The sequence below is a fragment of the Oryctolagus cuniculus genome, chromosome 11, assembly GCF_964237555.1.
Source record: "Oryctolagus cuniculus chromosome 11, mOryCun1.1, whole genome shotgun sequence".
NCBI classification, from domain to species: Eukaryota; Metazoa; Chordata; class Mammalia; order Lagomorpha; family Leporidae; genus Oryctolagus; species Oryctolagus cuniculus.
The window spans coordinates 65,477,820-65,495,103 of record NC_091442.1 but is presented as its reverse complement, the minus strand read 5'-3'; the positions used below and the strand labels follow the sequence as shown (position 1 = coordinate 65,495,103).

Here is a 17,284-nt window from a genome sequence, read left to right as displayed (position 1 = left end):
CTAAAGGCTCCTGAAGTAAACTGCTCCTGTTCAAACCCTGGTTCTGGTGTGTCACCTGAGGCTGGTTATTTGCAATGTGAAATGAAATAATAATAGTACTTGATAGCATCAATGTGAATTAAAGGATAGTGTCAATGATGGCATCAATGTAAATTAAGTAATAACCTGTAAAGTGCTTATGATGGCAATATTAGCAGTCAGGAGCAGGCATTTAGCCCAGCAGTTAAGTTGCCTGTACCCCATCAGCATACCTGGTTTCAGCTTCTGACTCTAACTCCTGACTGCATTTTCCTGCTAATTTAGACCTTAGATGGCAGTGGTGATGGCGCATGTAATCGGGTTCCTGCCACCTACATGGGAGACCCAGATTGGTTTTGAGAATCAGCAGAGGAGAGCTGGCTCTTGATTGTTTTTTCTCTCTCTCTAATAAGTACATTATTTTAAAAAATAACAAATATTAGCAATTATTACCTAGTTCTTTGTAGTAAGCTAAAAACCTAGCACCTGTGATGTGCAACAAATATTTGTTATTTGATTTGCTAGAAGTAGTTACATGAATATTATACTATAGACCAGTAACAGTTTCATTAATTTAAAATTGAACTGGAAGGAGGCATAGAGCATAGACTAAAATGTGTATCCCTGTATAATACCCAATTTCTTCCATTTTCCTAGTAAGCAGAGGGAAGAAAACTGAGAACAGCATCTATGGAAAGTACATAAGGTAATACACTAAACTAAATGTCATCCATTTACATTGGGCGTCACTACACCTGGGGAAGGTTAACATGGACTCAAACCTCCAAATTCCTGACTAGACTAAGTCCAGTGGTGGTCCTTGAGCATTCCAGATGCTAGGGTCCTTTACTCAGTGCAACCCAACTGTTTCCCTGTTTTTGACATGTTCGTCACCATGCCATGGGAAAAGTAAAAGGATGGGAGAATTCCATGGTCAAATAACTTTGGGAAACTTTGATTTAAAAAATTAAACAAACTTCATTTTTAGGTGTATCAGATCCTTTTTGTGCATAAGTTGCTTGGAAATAATGGGATGCATACCCAATGCCTCAATGTATGTGACCTTGAAACTCTTCTTATAAAAAAACTTATCAATATGTTATATTGCACATATGAAAGTTGGAAATATGCTGGTTTAATTGGAAGAGAATATGTCAATAGCAAAATAACAGGTAGTATGGAGGATTACATATTTGGAAAAGAGGGAAATTAGTATTTTGCACATCTTTGTAATGTTAGAAACCTAATCATCCATTTAAATATGCAAATTCTTGGCATAATGACATATTTTATCATCAAGATATTAAAGATAAAGAATTTAAAGATCCAAACAGTCACAAAGAAAGTAAGAGAAACAACCAGTGGCTTCCATAAATTAAAACATTGTGACCATCAAAACATTTGTGAACATACTGCCAAATGGAAGAAAGGAACTATCCGATGAGAGAGTAGTTACTCCAGAATACATTCATGCAACTCCATCTTTTCTTTTAATCACTCTATCCCCAAAATACCACAAACTAAAATCCACAGAAAGAGAAAAAAGGCTAGTTGTCATCTTACAAAGTACACAAAAATGTAAACTAATAAAAATTATGAAGTGCCATAGAAAATATTCTATATGTCCTTTTCACCTTTAAGACTGCAGTTTTTTTTACTCTACATGGGAAATTCCATAGCAGGACTGAAAAATGAGTCTATATTTCAATGGTTTTGGTTTTCCTTTGAATAGAGAACCATAAAATTAGGACAGGCAAAATTTTTAAACCACTTAAGTTAAAGGGAGGGCAGATGATTTTGGAATCTACAAAACTTCCCCCTGCTTTCTAGGCCCAATGGCACTCAGAAGAGAGATGATAGATAGACAGCTATGGATAATACACAAATGTATTATACAAGCATGTAGGTGTATGCTTGATATGTTTAGGTATGGGTAATTGGTAGTTATCATTAAATAATATTTGCTGGGGTAACCTAAGAGATTATAGACTTGATATTTGAAATGGTTTGATTATTGAATGTGTTGACACAGATGAATGATTTCCTGCAAGGTCACCACACCATCCCTTAGGAATAAGAATGCCCAAGGAAACATTGGTGACTCTGTATTGCAGGTGCTCTCCCTGAAAAAAACCTAAAAGCTCAGGTGTGCATGACCAAGAGCTATGAAGTCGCCAGGCTCTGCCCAGCGAACCGCTTCTGCAACGTCCAGGATCACTGGGTCAGTCAACGTTATTTTTCATAAGGAGCACTAATAATGTAATTTATGACTTTCAAAAGGTCACCTCTTGAAGGCAACGACGCTTACCTAATTGCCTGAAGGACTTTTTCCACACAGGTGCCTGGAAATCTTTTACTTATTACCATCCTGAACCATTTTAATCTTGTGCTTTGCTAAAGTACTTGGGAAAATGGACCAACGAAAGAGAGCTTTCAGTTTTCAGAGCACTTTCCCACACAGAACATTGTCTAAATTGATTCTCGAGTAACCTTCCTACGTGGGAATGACAGGTACTTGTATCACCGTTGTCAAAATGCACAGACTGGTACTCAGGTAGCTACAATGAAGCAGAGTTCCAGATTTCGAGCCCAGCACTCTAAATGTGACAATCTCGGAGACTCTGCGTGCGTTAACTATATAGCATAGGGAACTGTCACTAACTGCCCCTAAGCAAAATGTTGGGTTTTTTTGCTTATAGTTCACAGAGTGATTTTTCTGAGACAATTTATACCATGGCCACAATATACAAACGTCTAATAAAATCATGAGTTATCTACAGTATAATTTGGGAGGTTTGAGGGTATTTTTCCCCGTTTTCTTTTTTATTCCCCGTAAAATAGGCTGAAAACAGCGCCCCCTTGCTGCCCTTGGAAGCACGCCTTTCCTAGAGTTAAAACCACCTCTGGAGAGTCGGTATTTCTGCTGGGCTCTCATGGTCCAGATACACTGCATAGAAATTTGTTTTCTCCTTTGCTTCTGAGCTCCGATTCCCCGCCTTGGGAGTTCCTCTTTCTCACTTGCGAGCGCGGGAGCTTGGCGGGTTTTCGCTCCCGAGCCCTGGCCAGCGCTGCAAGGGTGGACGCTGTCCGCTGGAGGCGATTCCGCACATGCAATAGTAATCAGAAGTCTCTGCGGATTACTACAGCCCTGTTCTCAGGCTTCCCTGGAGAAAACCCCAGGAATCTAGCTTAGAGAAAACTCCCTAAAGTCCCAGGGCCCACAGGGAGACTGGAAAACCAGCAGCCGTCCCTTCTCCTCTCCGCTCATAGGCGCCTAGCAGCTGTGGGGGCCACAGCTGGATAAACGCGTGCGTCCTCCCCATCCGCGCACGTAAGCAGGGTGACCAGGAACAGGCTGGCAACTAAGTCACGCAGCCGTTACCTGCGGGGAAGGGCGGGGCGTTGAGGAGCGGGGAGAGAGGGATGCCTTGAGCCAGGCTGTCCTGAGGAACCGGCTGACCAGGGATGCACCTGCTGAGAAGAGAGAAACCGCAACCGACAGAGGTGCAGAGTGCCGAGTTCAGCAGCAGCTGTGCGGACCCGGGCTTTCCAGGTTTCGCGTTTACCGTGCCTGGGGAAGTCAAACGCGAGGTTAATGTGGTTAATGAGGGAGGCTTGAGGACGCGGTGGTGAGCGCAGCGAGGGCATGCACGCCCGGTTTTCCAAGTTTCTGGAAGAGAAGAGCGGCAAAGTGCCACGACCCTGACTCTGTCATCCCGGGATCAGCGAGTCTCCTGGTGCCACCTCTTGGTGATGCAAAGTGGACAAATCACCGACGTGGGGCGGGGGCGGGGGCCAGCTGCGGGGAGCGGGGAAGTGGACTCCGAGCCGTTTCCAGCCACTAGGGCGAGAGGCAGCGCCTCCCGGGAGGACGGATCCCGCACAAACAACTGAATTCGCAGCCTGGCGCTTTTGGGAGCCCGAAGGCGCACCTCCCTGGCTTTGCGGGAGTTGGAGCCGTGCGTGGAGGCAGCTCGCGGGACTGAGAGCTGCTCGGTCGGTGGGGCGCTGCGCACCGAGACGCGGAGCACCGAGCGCAGACCCCTGAGGACAGTGCGCTCGCGGCGGGGAGCCCAAGTGCCCAGGGGTGGGAAGGCGACAGCCCGCGCGAGCCGGGCCCTCTAAGGAGGGCCAAGGAGGCGCCGCGTGGACAGCATGCGTTTCTCGGGAAGCTCCGACGTGGAGCCCGCGGGCAACTTCAGTCCCTGGTGGCCCCTGAGAGCGGGCGGCGCCAACGGCAGCCTGGGGGCCGGCGAGCCGCCGGGGGAAGGGGACGAGCCGCAGGGGGATGTGCGCAACGAAGAGCTGGCCAAGCTGGAGATCGCCGTGCTGGCCGTGACTTTCGCGGTGGCGGTGCTGGGCAACATCAGCGTGCTGCTGGCGCTGCACCGCACTCCGCGCAAGACGTCCCGCATGCACCTCTTCATTCGGCACCTCAGCCTGGCCGACCTGGCCGTCGCCTTCTTTCAGGTGCTGCCGCAGCTGTGCTGGGACATCACCTACCGCTTCCGCGGCCCCGACTGGCTGTGCCGCGTGGTGAAGCACCTGCAGGTGTTCGCGATGTTCGCGTCTGCCTACATGCTGGTGGTCATGACCGCCGACCGCTACATCGCCGTGTGCCACCCGCTCAAGACCCTGCAGCAGCCGGCGCGCCGCTCGCGCCTCATGATCGCCGCCTCCTGGGTGCTGAGCTTCGTGCTGAGCACGCCGCAGTACTTCATCTTCTCCATGATCGAGGTGAACAATGTCACCAAGGCCCAGGACTGCTGGGCCACCTTCATCCAGCCCTGGGGGTCCCGCGCCTACGTGACCTGGATGACCAGCGGCATCTTCGTGGCACCCGTGGTCATCTTGGGTACCTGCTACGGCTTCATCTGCTACCACATCTGGAGCAACGTCCGCGGGAAGACCGCGTCGCGCCAGAGCAAGGGCTCCGAGGGCGCGGCCGGCGCCTTCCACAAGGGGCTGCTGCTCGCGCCCTGTGTCAGCAGCGTGAAGACCATTTCCCGCGCCAAGATCCGCACGGTGAAGATGACCTTTGTCATCGTGACGGCGTACATCGTCTGCTGGGCGCCTTTCTTCATCATCCAGATGTGGTCGGTGTGGGATGAGAATTTCAACTGGACCGGTAGGTGCTGGAACCATGGAGACCCTGGGGTTGGGGGACAGGAAGAGAGAGAGAGAAGTTCTTAAACTGGGTGCACAAGAATCCTACCTTGAGGAGAAATTGTAAAGTAAATAAATAAAGAAATAAGATTAAAAATAAGTGCAAATTCCAGGAGGGCCCACTCCCAAGTATTGTAATTCAGTATTTCTGGATTTGGGCTCAGGAATCTGCGTTTTGTAGCATACAATGCTTCTAAGCCCATAAACTCTGCCACGTATCTGCAAACCAGCATAATGAGTTTTTGCCAAACTTCTGACTGATGTGTTAATAACTTGCCTTCAAGTCTGTTGGATTCAAGGAAATATTTTTACCACCACCACTTCCTTTCTGTGGGGTGTGAAAGGACAATCGCTACAAGAGCAAGGGCAAAACACAGGCTTTGCTGTAGAAAGCTGTCAAGACTGTTTAACAAGTCAAGAATTCTTATTAGACATGTGGCTCAGGTTCCCTTTTCCTGAATAGTCTTCCTTTTTTGTCCAACAGTCACTACTTGAACATTTTTTTCTGGTATTTTAATGCAGGGTTAGTGATGAACTGAATTTGTTGGATGAGTTCTGCAGCAGCACTAACCTGACAGCACAGCCACTCCTGTCTCCACAGGACTCTTGCATAGTTTGCCGAGTGTTGTTTACCTACTAGACTCTCTGAGTTTAATCCCTTCACACACTAGAAAAATTGACCCCCCCGAGGGATTTATTCCTTTTTCCTCCCAAAAGCACCTTATTTCATTTTTTCATCTTGAACAATTTTTTTATTTAGTAGGAAATAAAAAACTTTCAAAACAAGGATGTTGAGGAATGTTTCTGATAACTTTTGTTGAAAAACAGGTATCTGGGAGGAGCTGTCCCCCTTGGGTCTTTTGGAATTGAACTAGAGAGTACACAGTATATATCAAAAAGTTTGCAGATAAATGAAATTAAAAGATAAGTTTGTTTTGGTGCAAAAAATGGAAATAATTACATGGCTTCTCATAACACTCATTTTCCATGAACTTTTTGAAGAACCTCTCATGTTGATAGCTTTGGGAGCTGTGTTTCCAAATAAAAATTTGAGTGTGAATTTAATATAATAAATAAGTATTCTTGTAGGTTATAATACTAGTGATCATGAAAAATACAGTATAAACTCAATTTTTGCTGTACTATGTGTTTGTCAAATTTGTGAAGCCTCGAATGTTGTCAACAAAAAAAAAAATAATTCAGTACAATCATTGTCTTATTGGAAGATAGGCAAAATTACTAAAAAAAATTCTTTACTTGTTCATAAATATGTTGATGGCCTTCATTCTTATTTAATGTGGTCTTAGCTGTGGATCATAATCACCTGTAATAGTAACAACACTTTTAATAGCACAAAGTATGATTAAATAATCCTGTAAATCATTCTGGCATAACAAGAGTGAGAAGACCTAAGTTCATATTTACTAATTAAGGGAAAATTATCATTTGCTGATTATTCTTATTTTTACAAAGGTATATTATTAGTGTAATAACACAACTGTGAAAGGTTGAAATATCTATGTAATTAATATCAAATATTTCAGAATACTCTTAGAATTTCTGACATCAGCTGTACATCTAAATATACTTTTATTGTCTAAAACCAAAAGTAGTTTTCTTTTAAAATAAAACCAAATTTCTAATTATATAAGGAAAAACCATCCAAGTATGTCTTCCAGGCATCTCCTTGAACTACATGTTTCGTGAGTTTTCATATTCAGAGGCTATGTTCAATATTTGCAACTTTACCTTTAAATATGGTCAAAATGCCTGCTTTTGCCAGTGTAACTAAGATGAATACAGTTTTGTGTGGCCATAGAAATGTCACTGAAATTTCAGCTTTCTGTAAATGTTGTGTTCACTCTAGTGCAATGCAAAAGAAATGGAATGTTTTAAATGAATGATTTAATTGTCTTAATCTCTTGAAATTCTCACTCATTCCATTTAAATATTTTAATATGATTTTAAAACACTGGAGCTATTTTTAAGGCATCTTGATGACAAAAATATTCCACAAGCAACAAATTTCCAAACACTACCCATTTTCCTGACTGTTAAATGAACTAGTTCATTTTCTATGCTAATCCAAAACTTTTTTCTTCTTTAATTAGTTAGTAGAAAAATTAATTTATCCAATACCTAATTACTTGCATTTGGCTATTTACATAATCTTCCTTTGTATTTTTTATACAGATTCAGAAAACCCTTCCATCACCATCACTGCTCTGCTGGCTTCACTGAACAGCTGCTGCAATCCCTGGATATACATGTTTTTCAGTGGCCATCTCCTGCAGGACTGTCTCCAAAGCTTCCTGTGCTGCCAAAATATAAAGCAAAACTTCAACAAAGAAGAAACTGACAGCATGAGCAGAAGACAAACTTCTTACTCTAACAACCGAAGCCCTACCAATAGTACGGGTACATGGAAGGACTCACCCAAGTCGTCCAAGTCCATCAAAGTCCTTCCTGCTTCCACCTGAGCCCCAAGTTCACGAAGTTTCACTCTTGCAATTGACTTCTTGGCACCTTTCTTGCTAGTAAATCATGAGAACAAATGAACTTTTATGAGATGAGCATAAATCAATTCATTGGGTAAAAGACTGTGTTTCTAGTTGCATATTCTATGTTGCTATGACTAAAAACTATGAATTCTTTTATACATGAATGTTAATGAAACTCATTGCAATAAAATGTGCAGGACTAATTCCCAGCAGCTTAACAGACATTATATATTTCTAAAGGAAACATCATAGCCATTCTGAATTTGTATTCTGTTGTTGATTTATTTTGTTATTTTACTTCGTAGATAAGTAAGGCTTGATTGATTTAAAATTCATAGAATGTAGGGGCACTGATGAACAAATGACTTAATCATCAGAGACTTCACAGCAACTCTCCTTCCATCTATTAAAATCACTTTATGCATCGTAATGTGCAGTTCCAAATGGTGGCTTGGGGAGAAGATGGTGCCTTGCAGAGGTGTGAGTGCCTGGGACATACTCAGCATGAGGTGACCGATTCACAAGGAAAAGGGGAAAGTTGTATAAGAACCTACAAATCACCCTGAATTTCAAGAGAGTAGGTTTAAGGTTGGCAGTGCCTTCATTAAGCTTCCTCATGCTTCACTGACTCTGAAAAATGTGATTTTCAAGATGTTGAAGGTTACCAAACACATTGCTTGCTGGATGGTTATACCTTTTTTCTTCCACTGCAAGGTTGTTTTAAAGGTAGATTTCTGTGACGAATGCCAGGTTTTATTAGGACAGTAGAAAAGCCTGGCATAAGACACTCTGTAGACTTTCCCTTGAACATTGGAGAGACATTTGGATCAGTATTATAAGGGATCTTTTGCTATGCTGGACGTTGACATGATCATTAACAGTCATTATCTGAGGAGTCCGCATTCATAGAAGAGTCTCCCAGTCACCCAAGTTACAAAATGTCCTCGCATTTTCAATGAGAAATGGCTTAGGTGGCCCTCCAAACTCCTAATAATCCGACAGCCTCCTAGTAGAGAAGAGGCGGGGCTGGGGGTTGTGGGAGGGCGTGCCATGGAGAGAGCCTAGCACCTGGCTTCCCTCATTAACAAATGTGTGATTTTAGGCCAAGATTCAAGAGGACAGAAGCCTCTGCTTCCTAGCCTGTTTGACAGAGTTGCTGACACTTTGCTCACAGGGAGCTTCTTGCACACTAACGTGCTGTGTATATGCTAGCAGTCGGTTTTATTACAGTCTTGGGATCTTCAGAGCTGCATGGCTTGTTTCCTGTTTACTTTTCATTAGCCAGAATTGGCGGGGTTCGAGTCTGGGCTATAAGGTCCTAAAATTTAAATATAGATCTGCTGATTCATTGGAAAGCATTGCTTCCCGTCACTAGGCCTGACTTCTGCTGCCTGACTGGAGTTTTCCAATTTGATAGAGATACTGTTTGCTTTCCTTTGAAAGCAGGTAGCATTCACATGCATCAGTTTCTTTTAATTCTGAACAGAGGGTTATTACAACTCTGCTTGGCTATTGTTGTTCTATTTTTCACTAATGAAACTAAGAGGCCTTTTTTTTAACCCTTAGGTATGTTGTCTGACTCCTTCTTCATGCAAAGATTTAAGAATACATCATAATTATTTTTGCAATCCTTAGGGGAATAATAGTTGCTTACAATAGTATTACTGGGCTTCCTTTTTGGCTTTGTAGATAAGAGACCGAGGACCTGATGGCACTGTGATAACCTGAAACCATCAACTTCACTCCTCTTCATTCCCAGCATTTCCAAACTCTCAGCCCTGAGCCGCCCCAGATGGATAGGCCTAAAAAATATTTCCAAGCGTCCTGTAGAGATTAGACCCTCAGGTTTCAGAATTTGTTCTAAAAATAACAAAAATGTCCCTTGAAGGGCAGCCTAATATAAGCCATGAGCTAAATTAGTCCCTCCTTCACTATTTGAGTTAGAGCGCATCTTAGTAACCCTGCCCTCTATAAGACTGCCAGCGCTTTTGACAACTTCCCTTTGGTAGTTGAAAAACTAAACCTTTTGGGACTGCAGCGGGGATGAGCCATCTAAATACAAAGACGAGTTATAAATCCATTTCCAAAGTAACAATCTCATTGCCTTTCTATAGACTCTGTTTTCAAAAGGTTGGCAGATACCATAGGAAATCAGATTTCATTTGATTCTTGTTTCTGGGAGCTTCTCTCAAACACAGTGCATATTGCCCTATCCAGGTAACTTTTCTTCTAAATGCCTCAAGAGATGAAATAATAGAACATAGGCAGGAGGGACAAAATAACATCTAGATGTTAGTTTTGCACTAGGCAAATACAAGTATGGGCTTATTCTCCATGGTTTAGGCTGGGAAAATTAATCTCTTCAGCGCTAAACTTTCTTAATGTTCTATACTTGGAAATGGCATTCATATATCCCCAAAAAATATTACTCCAAGTTGAAAGAGTCCTGATTGTCCATTTCAAAAGAGAGGAAACTATAGGTAATAAAGAGGAAATGCTCTGGAAGGGAAGTTTTCCTTTTCTTCACCAAAGAGAAGATCCAAGGTGTTATGCCAAATGACAGCTTAAAGTCAAAAAGAAATGTGTTGCAACACTTTTTTTAAATTTATAGGTAATATGTGGAAAATACTGCAAGTATGTAATACTAATGTATCTATGTGGTTGTCAGGAATGTGACTGATATAAAAAATCCAGCAGTAGGGATAAACTGATTTATAGGGCAGTTCATAAATATTAATTGGCAATGAAAATGAAACATTTTAATTACATATTAAGTGCTTACTGAGTTAATTCTAGGGAATGTATTTTTAAAGTGTAAAACTACTTGGCATTTTATTATTTGGGATGTAACTGCAAAGGAATTTAGTGAATTTTGGTGGTCCATTATACATTTGTCTGATATACAGAATTACAATTATCATCAAAGAAGTTTTATACTGTAATTGAGAGAAGGGTGTACTTTTAGAGAAAAAAATAGTAGTATCAGTGCTGTGCTTATTAATACCAAGCTTGTTACCATTCCCAGAATGGACAGTCATTGAGGATTAAGAAATACAACTCTCACTTGTTGCTACACAAGTAAAGTAACCCAATTAGATTGATGTTTAATGCTTTCAGACTGTAAAGTTCATATTTTCATAATTTATCTGGACACTCGGAGCTTTACATTATGTCCTCAGAATTATCTAAAACATAATTAGATGCTGTGTAGGGGGTAATGGAGCCTGATCCCTCACCCCAGATAGCAGATAGCTCCTGTCTCTGGAGGAGGTAATGGCTTTGCTTGCAGTAAGTCTGGGGTGGGCCATTTAGGATGCTAGTTCTGGACCTGCCAAAGCAGTCGGTGCCTCTCTGCCACATTCCCACCCTTCATGGGCCCTTGGAGTACTATTCAGTGCTGCTGGCCACACTTGGAATCATGAGGAACACAGGACAACAAAGATTAGCAAGTGGTTCTTGCTTATAATTTGATCTCAGTCAATCTGAGCCAAAATTCAAGGGCTATTCAGAAGAAAAATTATTTCTTTGAATCTCCAAGGAAGTGAAATGGATGGAGTCACACGAATTGTGTGATTTCATTTTACACATAGACAGCTTAAGAATATTGTGTTAACAGATTTTGTCTACAACAAGTTTTTGTGAGTGAACATATACATGTGAGCTACGGTATGTCAGAATAAAAACAATGGTAATTATGGCTAAAAATTCAATGTCATTTCTCTTTATATAGTTTTTATATATACTCATCCTTTTTATTGATTTATGTTCTAAATAAAAACTAAAAAAGCTATAAGATGAATTAGATATATTTATGTTCCTGGGTCAAATGAACAAATTCAAATAAAGAAATATGAGAATAAATCTAATAGTAAAATCAGAACAATTGTTATTAATGTAAGATAATTAGCATTTCCACACACAGAGGTAGCTGTCTTTATACCACAGGATTTAAGATTTAAATATATCCTATGATGTTTTAGCTCATTATTGTAACAAAACACTAAGAGTTAAGGTTATATATTTAGTATTCCATTTTTGGAACTATTTTTCAAATGTTCTATAACTCTTAGCTTACTATGCTACATAGCAGAAATATAGTATGTTTTTCCTGAGCTAATTATATGATTCCAGTTATGAATGGATATTGAAACGTTTTGTGATTGTATCTGATAATTGGTTGCTTACAGACAAAAACGGATGGTGGTAATATATTGAAATAATTGCTGTATTTATTCCTTAATTCTCTTGTGTGTAGCTTAATTCCATAAATAAAAACAAATTTAATATATATTTGAATGAATTCTTTTCCAAATTACTTAAACAATGAAATGGGCTTTGATTTAATTATAATGATTTTGAAAAAGTAAACATGTTTTACAGTTGGTGGCTACTGATAGGCTTATTTTTAGGCACAAAGATATTTATGCTTATACTGCTTTGGCTATAGCAAAAACAAGTGATACTTTGTACTCCCTTTTCAATAAATTGCTATCAAGAAAATAAATCAATTTTGTTGCAGTCTATATTAAGACAACCAAAATAATTGGAGTTTGCTAAGGTCATGTGCATTACCAAGCCCTAAAAAAATTCATCCATGCTAATGTATTTCTAGAAATTGGCGAGACTACTATACAGAAGAATTACAATTTGTATTTCATGGACCAATTGTATAATTCTATTTTTAAATGGATATTGACATTTTGTAATCATATCTAATATTTGCCCAAATATAGAAAAAAATGAATGTGGTAAAACATTGAAATAACTAAAAGATTAAGAATATTCTCATTTTACAATGTTTAAAGTTATAATTTTATATGTGTGGGATAATCCTATTAATTTTCAACTAACATTATCTATTATTTTATAAGTAGAACCATAGCATCTTACATTGAAAGCTTATTTTGAGTTTGGCTTAAATTCTAGAAGCAATGTATGCCCAGGAAGGAAGGAAAGGAATTTGAAGTCAGTATTTTTTTTAACTTTTATTTAATAAATATAAATTTCCAAATTACAGCTTTTGGATTACAATGGTTCCCCCCCATAACTTCATTCCCACCACAACCCTCACATCTTCTGCTCCCTCTCCCCTTACATTCACATCAAGATTCATTTTCAATTACCTTTATATACAGAAGATCAATTTAGCATATATTAAGTAAAGATTTCAACAGTTTGCTCCCACACAGAAACATAAAGTGAAAAATACTGTTTGAGTATTAGTTATAGCATTAAATCACAATGTACAGCACATTAAGGACAGAGATCCTACATGGGGAGTAAGTGCACAGTGACTCCTGCTGTTGATTTAACAACTGACACTCTTGTTTATGGCGTAGTAATCACCCTAGGCTCTTGTCATGAGTTGCCAAGGCTATGGAAGCCCCCTGAGTTCAATCTTATTTAGACAAGGTCGTAGTCAAAGTGGAAGTTCTCTCCTCCCTTCAGAGAAAGGTACCTCCTTCTTTGACTCTGGGATCTTACTCACAGAGATCTTTCATTTAGGTCTTTCTTATTTATTTATTTTTTATTTTTTTTTTGCCAGAGTGTCTTGGCTTTCCACGCCTAAAATACTCTCGTGGGCTTTTCAGCCAGATCCGAATGCCTTAAGGACTGATTCTGAGGCCAGAGTGCTGTTTAGGACATCTGCCATTCTATGGGTCTGCTGTGTATCTCGCTTCCCATGTTGGATCGTTCTCTCCTTTTTAATTCTATCAGTTAGTATTCGCAGACACTAGTCATATTTATGTGATCCCTTTGACTCTTAGTCCTATCATTATGATCAATTGTGAACTGAAACTGATCACTTTGACTAGTGAGATGGCATTGGTACATGCCACCTTGATGGGATTGAATTGGAATCCCCTGGTATGTTTCTAACTCTACCGTTTGGGGCAAGTCCGATAGAGCATGTCCCAAACTGTACATCTACTCCCTCTCTTATTCCCACTCTTATATTTAACAGGGATCACTTTTCAGTTAAATTTAAACACCTAAGAATAATTGTGTGTTAATTAAAGAGTTCAACCAATAGTATTTACTAGAACAAAAAAAATACTAAAAGGGATAAAGTATTAAGTTGTTCATTGACAGTCAGGACAAGGGCTGAAGTCAGTATTTTAAAATAATACTGTTATTTGAAAAACCAACTATAAATGGTTAAGAATAAATAGAATTTCTTCCAAAGTATATTTTTACAGTTTTAAGGATCAAGTTAAACTAAAATAATAGTTCCACTGTAAACCAGAAGAAACCTGTAAAGAATTGTTAATATACAGTTGTTCACTCATTCTTATACACTTCTTAATTGTTAGAGTTATGTATTTCTTCTTTCCTGCTCCCCAATTTTTTAAACATCTTCTCTGTAACACATACCAAGATAGTTTATAATGCTTACTTATTGTTCTATTTTCTCCAAGAAAAGCATGTTATCTTAAAATAGGAAGTTTGCATTTTTCATCTTTTCAATCTTACTGTCATATAAAAGATGGTCAGTAATTGAATTAATGTAAATATTATATATCTAGTAATCCCTATATGGTGACATGAGACTGTGAATGTTTTGAAGAAGCTTTAATTACAAGATACAGCACTGTTTAGTCCATAAAGTGAAACAAGAAATAATTAGGAGAACCACAGATTTTCCACCACCTATAGCTGAATGATTTTAGGGAAGTCACTTCAATGGATTTGGATGCCTAAGTATAATTTTGGTTGAAAAAAATGGGTTTATAGATTCAAGCCTAAAGTAACATAGTACTATTAGAAAGGCTTTGTCATCAGCAATAGCGAGCACTCTTTCTCCTTCCCCTCTTTTTTTTTTTTTTTTTGACAGGCAGAGTAGATAGTGAGAGAGAGACAGACAGACAGAAAGGTCTTCCTTTTCCGTTGGTTCACCCCTCAATGGCCGCTGCGGCCAGCACACCACGCTGATCTGAAGCCAGGAGCCAGGTGCTTCTCCTGGTCTCCCATGGGGTGCAGGGCCCAAGCACTTGGGCCATCCTCCACTGCACTCCGGGGCCACAGCAGAGAGCTGGTCTGGAAGAGGAGCAACCGGGACAGACTCCGGCACCCTGAGCAGGACTAGAACCCCGGGATGCCAGCGCTGCAGGTGGAAGATTAACCTATTGAGCCATGGTGCCAACCTCCTTCCCGTCTTCTTACGTATTCATGTAGCCCCCAATTAACAGCTTCCATTTTCTGGATGTGACCTAACTGTTAAGCAATAGCACAAAGTTGTTGCAAGAGAGAGGGCTCTTCCACAATCTGAATGAGAGTAAAGCATCTTCCTCCTTGGGTCCTGTGGCTTGCCAGTGAGAAATCAAGGGCCCGATTTACATCCTAAAACATGCAAGAAATGTTTGTACCTGGCAGCTCTTGAAAGGAAAAGAATGATGGCCTGCGCCGTGGCTCACTAGGCTAATCCTCCATCTTGCGGCACCGGCACACCAGGTTCTAGTCCTGGTTGGGGCGCCGGATTCTGTCCTGGTTGCCCCTCTTCCAGGCCAGCTCTCTGCTGTGGCCAGGGAGTGCAGTGGAGGATGGCCCAAGTGGTTGGGCCCTGCACCCCATGGGAGACCAGGATAAGTACCTGGCTCCTGCCATCGGATGGATCAGCGCGGTGAGCCGGCCGCAGCGTGCTGGCTGTGGCGGTCATTGGAGGGTGAACCAACGGCAAAGGAAGACCTTTCTCTCTGTCTCTCTCTCTCACTGTCCACTCTGCCTGTTATCAAAAAAAAAAAAAAAAAAAAAAAGAAAGAAAAGAAAAGAAAAAAAGAAAGAAAGGAAATGAATGGTATAAACAGTGAGAACCTTTGGAAAATCTAAAGAATACAATCTGTGGTCAGTGACAGCAAAAAGCTTAGATAAGATTATCTAGTTAATTTTTCACAAGAAGCAAAACACAAATATGAACATTTTGGGATCAATCCAACTGATAATTCATCTTCAGTTGAATTATCTCACCCAAAACAGTGTAGGTAAATAGCTAAACTGCATGGGATGAAAACAGGGACTCTAAGGACAAAGACAGAACAGGAAAATCTATCATTTGAAAGATTTTGTAAATATGTGTAAATGTCTCTCACTGCTTTCTGTTTGTGTGTTTTGTTTGTTTGTTTGTTTGTTTTTTTGACAGGCAGAGTAGACAGTGAGAGAGAGAGAGACAGAGAGAAAGGTCTTCCTTTTGCCGTTGGTTCACCCTCCACTGGCCACTGTGGCCGGCGCGCTGCGGCTGGTGCAACGCGCTGATCCAAAGACAGGCGCCAGGTGCTTCTGGTCTCCCATGGGGTGCAGGGCCCAAGCACTTGGGCCATCCTCCACCGTACTCCCGGGCCACAGCAGAGAGCTGGACTGGAAGTGGGGCAACCGGGACAGAATCCAGCGCCCCGACCGGGACTAGCACCCGGTGTGCCGGCGCTGCAGGTGGAGGATTAGCCTATTGAGCTGCGGTGCTGGCCTGATTTCTGTTTTAAGTTACAATTTATCTAATGGAGAATTCTGGGAGAACTTTAATAATATGGTTCCAGTTTAAATGAATATTAAAAACGTCCTCCAGGTAGTTTTTAAGTGATGTGTCTGCCTAAAGGAAGCTGGTAATTTCCTAAGCAAATACTTAAGGTGTTCAATAAAGAAAGAGTGGTTCTCCAGGAAAAGAAAGGCTACAGTCAATTACACACCAAGTGTGGGAATGATTTTGGTGTTGAACATGACCTAAGGATGCTGAAGTCCATTTATTACAAAACCATTCAATGCCTTCTCTGCCTCTGGCCCAGAAATATACACTATGCTTTCCAAAGCCCTTTTCTTTTAATTGATATTCCAGGAGATAAGAAATTTCAGAATTTTTGGAAAATAAAATGCTAATTTACATCTGCATTAGGATTAGGAACTACTAAAGTTAACCTTTATAATTTCACACCTTTTTGATGAAAAATTATTTGTTCTGTAGGCCATAGAGGTGTGCAACCAGCTTGGTAGTTCTATTGATAAGTGAGAAATTAAAGGACACTTGTAATTTAGTTTTAAGAATTTCATTTTTTTTCCTGAATACTTAAAGCTTAATTGGCAGTTTTTTTTTTTTCCCCTCCTTAATTGAAATACAGAAACCATGCCTACGGACACCTCTTCAAGAAGTGAGAGGAGGTGGCTTCTCATCAGCTGCAACTTCCTGAACCTTGGAAAATTCCATTCTTCTAGCTTTCTCATTTGTTCCCGTGTGGGGCTGAGCTGCAGGCAGGGGCAGGACCTAAATAAGTCTGTAAGGTAGAATATTTGGTTTCTCCATCTGAAATTCCTTTCCCTCTCCCAGGCACTGTTATCAGACAGATAAGTCAGCATTTTGGGCTGATCCATTTGGCCCTATGATGCAGCCCTCCTCCTCCTATGTACAGCAGGAGCTTCTGCCTCCCAACCTGGCTCCTGCTGGCTGGCACCTGGAGATCAACTCCTAGCCCAGCCCTGAACCCTCACTTACATTACACAGCACTCATCATCCCGTCTCCACATTCTGGTTCTTGGAGCAGTGCTTCTCAAAGGTTAAAATGCAAATGACCTTAGGGGTCAAATGCACACTCTACTTCTGCAGGATTGACTGTGTT

General features: G+C 41.0%; 1 protein-coding gene across 1 annotated transcript; it reads left to right on the top strand.

The window, feature by feature from the left end:
- The first annotated feature begins 1,143 nt into the window (after positions 1 to 1,143).
- On the top strand, positions 1,144 to 11,973 carry AVPR1A (arginine vasopressin receptor 1A). The gene is made up of 2 exons (XM_002711237.5): positions 1,144 to 5,146; positions 7,378 to 11,973. Exons 1-2 carry the CDS (start codon positions 4,174 to 4,176, stop codon positions 7,662 to 7,664), a joined length of 1,260 nt encoding a protein of 419 aa, XP_002711283.1. The 5' UTR covers positions 1,144 to 4,173; the 3' UTR covers positions 7,665 to 11,973.
- Positions 11,974 to 17,284: the final 5,311 nt, after the last annotated feature.